The sequence below is a fragment of the Sapajus apella genome, unplaced genomic scaffold (genome assembly GCF_009761245.1).
Source record: "Sapajus apella isolate SASKATOON/1434 unplaced genomic scaffold, GSC_monkey_1.0 scaffold1, whole genome shotgun sequence".
Taxonomy (NCBI): Eukaryota; Metazoa; Chordata; class Mammalia; order Primates; family Cebidae; genus Sapajus; species Sapajus apella.
The window spans coordinates 90,525,068-90,537,608 of NW_022436941.1; the positions used below are offsets into that span (position 1 = coordinate 90,525,068).

At 43.8% G+C, this 12,541-nt stretch overlaps 1 protein-coding gene across 1 annotated transcript; it reads left to right on the forward strand.

The window, feature by feature from the left end:
• The first annotated feature begins 340 nt into the window (after positions 1 to 340).
• On the forward strand, positions 341 to 1,148 carry LOC116553922 (annexin-2 receptor-like). Its single transcript, XM_032281596.1, has one exon. The coding sequence runs from the start codon at positions 471 to 473 to the stop codon at positions 1,050 to 1,052; it is 582 nt and encodes a 193-aa protein (XP_032137487.1). The 5' UTR covers positions 341 to 470; the 3' UTR covers positions 1,053 to 1,148.
• Positions 1,149 to 12,541: the final 11,393 nt, after the last annotated feature.

The following is a 12,541-nucleotide window of genomic DNA, read 5'->3' on the forward strand; positions in this document are numbered from 1 at the left end:
TTTGATTTTCTTTTTTTTTTTTTTTTTTAGACGGAGTTTCGCTCTTGTTGCCCAGGCTGGAGTGCAATGGCGCGACCTCGGCTCACCGCAACCTCCGTCTCCTGGGTTCAGGCAATTCTCCTGTCTCAGCCTCCTGAGTAGCTGGGATTACAGGCACGCGCCACCATGCCCAGCTGATTTTTTGTATTTTTAGTAGAGACGGGGTTTCACCATGTTGACCAGGATGGTCTCGATCTCTTGACCTCGTGATCCACCCGCCTCGGCCTCCCAAAGCGCTGGGATTACAGGCTTGAGCCACCGCGCCCGGCCCTTGCTTGATTTTCTTTCAGGCACTTTCAAGCACGTTTGAACTAGCTGGCCTCCGCCCACGGGCTCCGGAGAGCATAAATACCCAGGCTGATGGCGTGCAGAAGGCTCTGGCTCCTTGATCAGCGGAAACATCTGTTTCCTCCTGGTCTGAGGCTTAAGAGATGGAACAACATTTTCTTGGCTGTGTGAAGAGTGCCTGGGATTCCGCCGAAGCGGCGCCAGAGCCCCAGCCTCCGCCTATTGTGAGTTCAGAAGACCGTGGGCCGTGGCCTCTTCCTTTGTATCCGGTACTGGGAGAGTGCTCACTGGACAGCTGTGATTCGGAACTGCTTTCCAGTCCTTGCTGGCGGCTACGCTGGATCTACCCGCAAAACGGACTCTTTCCCGGAGTCCAGAGCATCTTGGAACCAAGTACCGACCAGCCCGCTGAGTTCAGTTGGCCCGGAACACAGAAGCAGCAAGAGGCACCCGTAGAAGAGGTGGACCAGGCAGAGCAATCCGAGAGAGTCACACTCGGGCAACTTTCCTTGAGCAGTCCTCCCCAGCCCTGGGACAGACTGGAGGACACCCAGGCCTGTGACAGCGGGCGCCTTTTGAAATGCCACCGTTCTCCAGCCTTCCATTGGTGGCGCCCCCTCCCGGGTTTCTCAGACTGCCTGGAGTGGATTTGTCGCGTTGGTTGTAATTCGTTCTCTGTACCCTGGGCGTGTTGCCCACGGATCTGTGGCGCTAAGCAGCCTTAGACGGCAGCAGAAGACTTTTTGGATTCTCCTTGAGAAGATTCTCAGTTACCAAACGTCTCCACACAGAAAATAAAAATACATTAAGATGTGTCTTCATGGCTGGTTGTCAATTTTTAAATTCTCTTTTACTGATTAATCTTCCTTGTGTCAGGTTGCTTATTACTTGCAGTTTCCTTATATTTTAAACATTTATATTTATTTTATTACATATTTTATTTTTATGTTTCAACTTTGAGAAATTTTATGATTGTAGAATTCTTAGGGTTTTGGCAAATTTAAAATTTATATTTTTCATTTTAAAGTTTTATTCATACTATTTTTCTAGTTATTGCTTCCTAGATGTATTGTCTTTGTTTTCATTTAATTTTATTTCACATATTTTAGGTTATTATGTTTTTAAAATTTTAATTGTTAAATTTTTTTTGTTTTAACAGCTCTTTTGTGTGTGTGTGTGTGTGTGTGTGTGTGTGTTTTAGTATAGCAATTCATTGTGTTTTACACTCAGGAATTTTATTGGTGGCCATAAGACTGAGGGGTTTATCAATCTTTGCTGTTTCTTATGGAAGGACCATGCAACCATTTATGTAACTGCACAGATGATCAGTTCTTAATATTACTTATTCAGACAGGGCAGCGTGGCTCATGCCTGTAATCCCAGAACTTTCAACAGTGGAGGCATGGATTGCTTCCGCTCGTGAGTTTGGGACAAGGCTGGGCAACAGGGTGAGACCTGTCTCTACAGAAAATACAAAAATTACCCAGGTGTGGTGGTGCATACCTGTAGTCTCAGCTACTTGGGAGGCTGAGGTGGGGGACTGCTTGAGGTCAGGAGGTCGAGGCTACAGAGAACTGGATAGCACCAATGCACTCCAACACAGTGAGACCCTGTGTCAAAATAAATAAATAATTTAAAAGATTACTTATTCATGAAGCTCAGGGCTAGCAGTGTTTCCTGTGTCTTTTTCTTTGGAATAAATAATTTAGTGTGGTTTATAAGAGAACTACCAATTACTTAATCGTACCACACTTGGATTAGCAATTCCAGTTTGTAGAGCAGGTGTGGGTTGGCCCTGCCTGCTTTGTCTCTCTTTTCGGGAGTGTTTAACCTTCTACACTCAGAAGATAGCCCTGATTGTGGTTTCTCTGTACAGGAAGTCTGGATTTAAGCAGAACAAGTATCCGTTTATATCGCCTGCGATACAGAGGCTTAATCCTGCATCAAAATATCTTATTCTGAGCAAGTCCTGGGTTAGGGAATTCTTAGACTAACAAGTGCATGCTTTGATTCTAGGTGACCCGGTGAATACGATTTCTTAGGCTCTTGTAAGTCCAGATTGAGTGGAAACCAGTACTAGCGCAGCCATGCCTGCGACTTCTTAGTCCCAGTAACTTTCGGTTTCATAATAACTTATCCTGCTTTAGTTATGCCTGAGTTTTAAATATAGAAATCTGGGCATGTCGGAAAAGAAGATCTTCTAGGAGTAGCAAGTAGAGGTTTAGCAGTGCCTGCAGTCCCTTTAGAAGTCCCGGTGAGACCAAGCAGACATTGATATAGGCATGACAGCGATCTCACAGCTCTGAAACGACACTGTTTAGAAGTGTTTGGGTTTTCTTCTTTGTAGAGTCAGTTTTCTATGTTTTGCTTAGTTTTGAATTTTCATTTGATGAATTTTTTCCTTTTATTTTTTATTATTTTTATTTTTTTTTTTTGAGAGGGAGTCTCCCTCTGTCACTCAGGCTGGAGTGCAGTGGCGCAATCTCGGCTCACCGCAACCTCCGCCTCCCGTGTTCAAGCGATTCTCCTTGCCTTAGTCTCCCGAGTAGGTGGGATTACAGACGTCTGCCACCACACACAGCTAATTTTTGTATTTTTAGTAGAGACAATATTCTGAACGCAGAACAGGTGGAGGATGGGGCTCTGGCGCCACCTCTGCGGAATCCCAAGCCCGCTTCGCATAGCCAAAAAAATGTTGCCCTATCGCTTAAGCCTCAGAGCAGGACACAAGCATTTGTGCTGATCAAGGAGGCAGAGCCTTTAGCGCTACCATCACCCCGGGTATTGATGCGCTCCGGAACCCCTGGGCGGAGGCAAGCCAGCTATTATGAAGCTTAGTAGTAAACAATGCACTAAGATTAGTAGACAAATGAAAAACGATAAAATTTTACAGATTACATAGAACCAAAACAAACTGTAATTTCGACAACATAGCGAGAAAAGAAACCGAAATGAAACGGACGCTAAGCAAACCTTGCAGAGAACGAGCGCTACAGATCGCAGGGGTTAAAGAGGCTTCAGGGGCCAAGAACCAACTGTTTCCAGGAAATGAGCATTGCTGCCACCGGAACCTGTCCGCTAGGGCTCTGCGCTACTAAGACCTCTCTAAGGAGAAACTGGCAGCGCTGGGACTCAGCAAGCGCTGGCACCCAGCGGATTGCGCTGGTGTTGCCAAACAAATATTTGTTTTGGCGCCGTAAACGGTGCTGCTAGAAAGAAACTGCGGGCTCTTAGAAAGGAGCGGTGCCTCGACGCCTAAACATCCTGTTTGGAGGAATGAATCCACTCTGTTTAAATGTGTCGTGACAGAAAAATGTGTTGTAGCATTTTAATGTGTTTTAAGCCGTTTAATGTGTTTTAACCTGTTTAATGTGTTGTGACAGGAAAAGCGCCGGCTAACGGTACTACGAAATTACTAGTGGGTACAGCGGCTGGCTGCAATCACCATTCTCCATCATAAAACCGGGTTCAGGAAATTCCTAGGAGATACATGTGTGTAACCCCCCATATAGGTACCGAGGAAGGAGAGCTAAGCAGAATCCTGGCACAATTAGGGCCTGAAGAATATCTCAGTTTATAGTGTTACTACTCAGTTATTCCCTTTTATATAATCCTTTATATATAATCACATATTAGCTTATAGAATTAGGGATTGAAGAAATCTCAGTTTATATTGTTACTACTCAGCTATTTCCCTTTAGATAATCCTCTCTCTATATAATCATATATTAGTTCATATATTCTGAGTGCCTAAAGAGTATCTTACCAGTTATTTCCATATAGATACATGTAAAACTGCATACTGCACCCCCTTGCTGCACACGGCCCACCTCCTAGCCTAGGTGACCTAATGGGGGTGGATCCCTGGTTTTATTGCTCACGACCCTAATCACTATCCTTAAAGATCACTTCACTCACTACCCTGCCCCCTAACCTATACCCAATAAATACAGACCCTTCTGGACATTCCGGGCCTCACCTGCCTCCGTTTATAAGTTGTGCAGCCCGCCCCCTTCCCCCAGCCCAGCTGCGTTTTCCTTATACTTCTGTGTCCTGTCTCTTTATTTCTCAGATTCTGCGCCTCAACACAGCATAAGGGACACCCCAAGACCCTATAGGGACCTTGGCCCTACATATACTAGCGGTGAGAGAACCAAGAAAGTGACAGCACAGAGAACATAAGGACCTGGTGAACAGGAAATGTCCGATTGGGCGCTAAGAACGGTGCAGCAACTGAGAAAATGCTAGTGGGCTCTACTGGCAAAAGTGCTGATGCAAAACCACCAGCTCCGCAAAAGCAGCAGAGCCACCCAACACAACCTGGGACCTGACAGCAGCGAGACTGAGACCGAGCTCGGCTCCTTGGCTCTTGAGAGAATGTAAGTTAAGGAGCAGGAAGCCGAGATACTCAAAATTAGTAGGAAAAAACATAACATTTAGGGGCCGGGCGCGGTGGCTCAAGCCTGTAATCCCAGCACTTTGGGAGGCCGAGGCGGGTGGATCACGAGGTCAAGAGATCGAGACCATCCTGGTCAACATGGTGAAACCCCGTCTCTACTAAAAATACAAAAAATCAGCTGGGCATGGTGGCGCGTGCCTGTAATCCCAGCGACTCAGGAGGCTGGGGCAGGAGAATTGCCTGAACCCGGGAGGCGGAGGTTGCGGTGAGCCGAGATCGCGCCATTGCACTCCAGCCTGGGTAACAAGAGTGAAACTCCGTCTCAAAAAAAAATAAAATAAAATAAAATAACATTTAAATAAAAATAATAAAAGGCTAAAATGCAGGTAAAAATGGAAAGCAAACACATTAGTAACATTGTTCTCAGAGCAAAAGACACAAAAAGAGAATTTAAAAATAAGCAAAAATCCAGCCTGGCCAATATGGTGAAACCCGGTCTCTACTAAAAATACAAAAATTACCTGGCCATAGTGGCGCACACCTGTAGCTCCAGCTACTCAAGAGGCTGAGGCAGGAGAATTGCTTGAACCCGGGAGGCAGAGGTTGCAGTGAGCCAAGATCGTGACACTGCACACTGCAGCCTGGGCGACAGAGGGAGACTCTGTCAAAAGAAAAAAAAAAGGCAAAAATTACAGAGAACCAACCCTACAAAGAAGAAATTACAAACCTTGCTAAAAGATGCAAATCCTATGATTAGGATATCTCTGGCACATCTAAACCAGCACATGTTACACCTAAGACTAAATTTCCTATGGAAACAAAAACAAAAGCAAACAACAGAAAGCAGTCACCGTTAAACCTTTTTAACAACGACTAAAAAAATCGCAGTAGCTGGTGTATTCCGATTTGGTCCACAAGGAGTCCTGTTCGGCAGGACTTGCTATTGTCAAACCGAGCTTGGTAACCAAAAATAGCGTTTGCCGGAATTTCCTGACTTTCAGGGGAGTTTAACAAAGACAGAAGCGCCTGGCGCAGTGACTCGCACCTGTAATCCTAGCACTTAGGGGGGCTGAGGTGGGTGGATCGCTTGAGGTCAGGAGTTCAAGACCACGCCAGCTAATTTTTGTATTTTTAGTAGAGACGGGGTTTCACCATGTTGGCCAGGATGGTCTTGATTTCTTGACCTCGTGATCTGCCTACTTCGGCCTCCCAAAGTGCTGGGATTACAGTGTGAGTCACCCCGCTGGGCCCTCTCCTCACTTTTCAATCAGACTGAGGCTTACTTCCTTTCTAATAAGAAGTTTGGAACTGCCACTGCTCAGTAGGAAAATGCCCTTTCCCACAACCATTCATATTTCAATAAAAATCTGCACTTTATGAGTTGAACCCCCTCAAAGAGCCCTACAGACCTGCCCCAAGCATCTCCATTCACACTCATCATTTCCCATTTTCACCACTGCTGCTTCTGTGCAAACCAGTACTGTCCTTTTCTGGGGGATCCTAGGCAGAGGCCATTCTAGGACAAAGGCAGAGAATGCCCTGTCTGGTAAGGAAATCCATTTTGTCTTTGTAATTCTCACCTTCTCCCAGGATATTTGCCTCAACCTCTCCCTCCCACCTTACCCCTTCAGCCAAAACCTTCCTTGGTATTTGAGGCTCCTTCATTGCCTCCTGGTTTTGTGGATGGGAAAATGAAGAAAAAACTGCGCTGTTTTCACCCAAAAAGTTACAGCCACTTTATCAAATAGAAGAGCAGTGTAGAGCCATTGCAAAGCAAAACACCTGCCACCACTCCTTGCTTGCCATTTCTACCCCAGCTTCCCATCTTAGCAAAAAAGCTGTGAGCAACACCCCCTAGACAGAAGGGGCAAACTGTTTTGTTGGGAGTCCATAGGAGGCTGCAGGCTGCTCCCCTACAGAGACTCACTTTAAGATAGTTGCAGAATTCAGATTCTAATTCCAGTGTAGTTGGAGGCAGAGTGGACTCCAGGGAGGTCAGAAACTGGTCAAGCACAGAATTTTGTTCCTTGGGAGGAGGTCATAGGAACTTTACAGTATGACGATGGCTAGAGATTGGGTAGAATTGGAGCAGGCTGGCAATGGCAGTTTTGTGTGGGTGGTAGGCCTGAGGATTCAAACATGAGGGCAAATTGTGGAGCACATAGGATAAATGATGTAAAGGCTTTCCTGTTTCCCTTCCCGGTGTGTCATCCAAAACAATAAATAATAAAGATTTAAGAATGATATTTTTTAGGGGGTGGGGAGTTGGGGACAGATAACATGGGGAGAAATGCCAGATATAGATGATGGGGAGGAAGGCAGCAAATCACACTGCCACGTGTGTACCTATGCAACAATCTTGCATGTTCTTCACATGTACCCCCAAACCTAAAATGCAATAAAAAAAGAAATAAAAAATAACTTTAAAAATGATATTTTTGTTCAATTTCATGAAGAAAAATCTCATAAAACAACTATGATAACTATAATGACAAACCTTGTTAGAATATTATTAAACAAATGAAAGTGACACAAAAGAGAAAACTGGTGGGGGTAGGAGAGGCCAAAGAAAGGAAAAGTCTCCAACCCTCAGGCAGTGTGCACAGGTGAATCTTCTGGTCATTTGCTATGTTGGAGGAAGCTGTGCAACTAATGAATGAGGAGGCAGGAATCCACATTAATACTTTCCGGACACAGAGAAACTCTAGGTTTTAACCATCTGCTTCTTTGTCAGGTATTGGCTCTTGATTTTAGACTCAGAAAAGATGGTAACAGTTATAACTGTAGTAGAACAGGTAAAAACAAAGACCATGGAGGAGGCTGGACAGAAAGTAAAAGGTAAAAATGCCCCAAGGTAAGTAATCTAGAGGTAGAAAGTGAAGAATTCAGCCAGGAGTGGTGAGTGATGCCTATAATCCCAGCATTTTGGGAGGCTGAAGCAGGCAGATTGCACGAGGTCAGGGGTTCTAGACCAACCTGGGCCAACATGGCGAAACCCATCTCTACTAAATAATACAAAAATTAGCTGGGCATAATGGTGTGCGCCTATAATCCCAGCTGCTCAGGAGGATGAGGCAGGGAGAATTGCTTGAACCCTGGAGGCAGAGGTTGCAGTGTGCCGAGATCATGCCACTGCACTCCAGCCTAGACAACACAGTGAGACTCCGTCTCAGAAAAAAAAAAAAAAAAAAAAAAAAAAAAAAAGTGGGCCGGGTGCAGTGGCTCATGCCTGTAATCCCAGCACTTTGGGAGGCCGAGGTGGGTGGATCACCTGAGATCAGGAGTTCAAGACCAGCCTGGCCAAGATTCTGAAACCCCATTTAAAAAAAAAAAAAGAAGAAGAAGAAGAATTCTGCGTGGTGCCAATGGAGGACTCCACCATTTCCTCAGGTTCACCTACAAAAAATGAACCATTGGCTGGTCTCTGGGATTGAAGATTTACCCTTCCCATTTTCTGTCTATCTCCAGCTTTACACTCTCTCTAGCTGAGAGGGTTTTGTGTTTTTATTTTTGTCTTTTTGTAAAACACTCCCCACAAATGTTTGATCGATTACAAATTCTAGTATCCTTTGGACCCTGCAGGGTGCCGAGGAGGCCTGTGACTACCACACCAGTGAACCTCCACACATGTTCTTCGTTTTAGTTCCTCCACAGAATTTCTTCTTCCTAGTTCCATTTGCTCTAGTAATTTGGGGCTTGTATTCACTGACAGGTACCAGGAGTTTGCCCAATTTTGGCTACTGATAAACTCTTGACTAACAATTATGTATGTGTGTGTTTTCCTGTGAGAGGAAGTCAGTGTAGCTTTAGGACATTGTCAATTTGGGCTTCTGAAAGCAGAATTCTGATTTAACAGTATAACAGAATTCATGAATGTCACGGTGCTAATTTGAACCAATAAGCAGCTCTGTGAGAGAAATATGCTTTTTCTTAAATCTGGAGAACACCAGGAGAAACTTTCTGGATGGAGTTACCTGGAAACCTGTGTTGAAGAAAGTTAAAGGGAAGATGCAATTCTCCTGGGAAGGGGGGGTGCTGATGTAGAGAATGACAAGTAGTATGCCATGAAGTATTCAGTCACCTGGATAGATTTAGGCTTAGGGTTATGGTTAAGGAAGAAGGGGGGAAAAAAGGAAGAGAAAGAAAGGAAGCAAGAAAAGAAAATTTATTCTAAGATAAAATTTGTGAATTTTATGTTAATATTTTTTTCTGTCATTAGCTAAGATAAGGAATCTTCAAGTTGACGAAGATTGGATTTAGATCGTCTGGGGGCTTCCAAAAGAGCCATTCAGAAAATAAGAAGGAATACACACTTGCAGCATCAGAGTCTGAGCTGGGGGTATGTATTTGTGGGAATTTGGTTGGGCATGGTGGCTCAGGTCTGTAATCCCAGCATTTTGGGAAGCTGAAGTGGAGGATTGCTTGAGCTCAGGTGTTTGAGACCAGCCTGGGCAACATGGGGAGACTCCATCTCTACAAAAAATAAAAAGTATTAACCCAAGGTGGTAGCATCCACCTTGGTCCCAGCTACTGGGGGAGGAGGCTAAGGAGAGAGGATTGTTTAAGTGCAGGAGGTCGAGATTACAGTGAGCCGTGTTTGTGGCACTGCACTCTCGCCTGGTCCACAGAGTGAGACTGTGCCTGAAGGTGGGGAAAGAAAAGATTTGCGTGAATTTGGTGCTACTTTGTATTTCAAAATAGGGAAATGAATATGTGAATATATGGCATAAAAGATCCAGATGCTGGACCCCAGTAAACTCAATTGTTTTGAAGATCTGACTGTGGGTAACCCTCTATATAGGCACCGAGGAAGGAAAGGTAAGTAGAATCCTCGCACAATTAGTGCCTGAAGAATATCTCAGTTTACAGTGTTACTACTCAGTTATTTCCTTTTATATAATCCTTTATATATAATCATATATTAGTTTATAGAATTAGGGCTTGAAGAATATCTCAGTTTATAGTGTTATTACTCATTTATTTCACTTTATATAATCCTGTATATATGATCATATATTAGTTCATAGAATGAGTGCCTAAAGAACATCTCGCCACTCAGTTATTTTCATATATGTATTATATATATATAGCTGTATCTTAGTTCATAATCGGAGGAATGCCTAGAGTAGACACAGTACAGAGCATGAATTAAGGAATAAGCAGCTTATAGTTGGAGGACTGTCTGGAGCAGATATGGTGCAGAGCATGATTTAAGGGAAAAACAGCTATACCAGGACAAGAATCCATGGCCCAGGCAGCAGTGTTCAATATTGTAAAGATACCCACTGTATTGCAGGCTTGGGGCAAGAGCCACTCCTTCTGATAAAGGAGTTGTAGGACCTTGTGTCCAGTTCTGTGGAAGGCTGCCCTCAGACTGGCAATCTCTCCAGCATCCCAGGGCTCAAAAACCCTCAGGATAATCTCACCTTGGTGACTGTGAACTTTGTCAGCTCTTGCTACTGGGCTAGCTCAAAAGCATCCTCCTATAGAACTCATTGGAGGCCGGGCGCGGTGGCTCATGCCTGTAATCCCAGCACTTTGGGAGGCCGAGGCGGGTGGATCACGAAGTCAAGAGATCGAGACCATCCTGGTCAACATGGTGAAACCCCGTCTCTACTAAAAATACAAAAAATCAGCTGGGCATGGTGGTGCGTGCCTGTAATCCCAGCTACTCAGGAGGCTGAGGCAGGAGAATTGCCTGAACCCAGGAGGCAGAGGTTGCGGTGAGCAGAGATCGTGCCATTGCACTCCGGCCTGGGTAACAAGAGCAAAACTCCGTCTCAAAAAAAAAAAAAAAAAAAGAACTCATTGGAAGCTGCCAGCAGGTGGCAGTAGACCCTGTCAGCTCTGTCACTGCTGTGTGACTTAAGCATTCTCCTATAGGTATTCTTAGGAGTAGCATGCCCATAGATAGAGGTATTGCACACTGCACCCTCTTCACTGTGCACGGCCACCTCCATGCCTTGGTGACCTAATGGAGGTGGACCCCATACTGCACACGGCCCACCTCCTTTCTTCAATGATCTAATGGGGGTGGACCCCTTGCTGAGCACTGTTCACCTCCTAGCCTAGGTGACCTAATGGGGGTGGACCCCTTGTTTTATTGCCCACGACCCTATCACTTCCCTTAAAGATGACTTCACCCACTACCCTGCCCCCTAAACTATACCCGATAAATACAGATGCTTCTGGACATTCAGGGCCTCTCCTGTCTCTGCTTATAGATGGCATGTCCCCCGCTGAGCCCAGCTGCACTTTCTTTATACTTCTGTGTCCTGTCTCTTCATTTCTCTGATCCTACGCCTCAGCATAGCATAAGGGACACCCCACGACCCTGTGGGGCCCTTAGCCCTACATCTGACTTTAACCTTCCTAGGCTGAAATATCTGGAAAGGCTTAGATGTTTCTAGTACAGCTAGAACTTTTGCCTCCTTTAGAGTGAACCTATGGAGGACTTGAATATACTCAAAGTGGATCTGAGAGATACCTGCTTTCAGAATGAGTTAGAATTCTTGGATTTGAGCCATAATCAGATGGCTGTTAAGGGGTTATTGAAGAGATATGGTTCTTAGGTTCACAATATTGAATTCAGCTGAGTATTATAAATATTTGTAATTTGGATTATATTATAGAAGTACTTGATAAAAATTGCCATGCAGGGATAAATATAGGAATGGGATTGCAGAGTCTGATATCTAAAAAATAAATGGGGCAGCATTTGGAAACCCCTGTTCACATTTCAGATCTCTTTTCTCTCATTTGAACCTAACTGCTATTCTCTAATCCCTATTTTTGAAAAAAACATATTTAAAAATCTGAACAAACATTAATGGAGATATTCCAAGAGCCAGGCTCCTTGTTCCAAGACCCCACTTAGAGGACTAAGCTTAAATCTAACAAGATGTGTAGCCTTAGGGGTGAGGCGACATCCTCAGGAGGTCCAGTTGACCCAGGCCTCAGACTTATGAAGAACCTCAAATTTAAATGTTAGATTTTTCCTCCAATTGAGATTGTACTTAGTCACAGAGCTTCATGGATGGTAATGAGAATGGTCATGTCTCTATGTAAATGTTCATTATATATTAGTTACAATTACTTTATATAATTGTTCTTTTTCAGTGATTTTTTTTATACCCCAAAGCACCAAACACAAGCCTGAATCCACTGAAATGTCTTCTCTAACACCCTCATTTTGAGATAGCTCATGGTTCTCCATGTTAAATTCCTCATGAAGAATAATAAATCCAGTTTATTGAACTGCAAATTCAGTTTCTGGTGGTCTTTGGCTAAAGCATATTCACTCACATGAGAAATTTATGAAAATGACATCTAGCAGGATCGTTAATGATTCTTTAAACACTATGGGTTCATTTCTGATTGGACTTTATTTCTAATAAAGGTATCTGAGAAAGGCAAGAAATAAGAAAGTTTAGAGGGTGCCAGAAAAGTTTTTAAAAACATCTTTACTTCCCCCCACCCCCCAGATTTGGAGAGTAATACTTCATCATGTGGAAGGGGAAGTAGTTTCAAATCTGTAATTATTTGAAACTGGAAGTATCAAATACAGACCCGTAATAATAAGTTTCCTTATTAGCAACTTGGAAGTTCCTAGAGTTATGAAAGGTGATGTTTTGTATTTTCCTTAAATAGTATAAATTTTGCATCTATACTTATTTGTAAGCAGATTCTGGCCTGAACTATGATCAAGCTATGTATTGTGATTATTGTTTTCTTATTGTTAGCAATTCTTGACTCTTTAATTTTTGTCTGTCACCATTCTTTCCATGTGGGAATACCTGTAAGGAATCCAGTCCT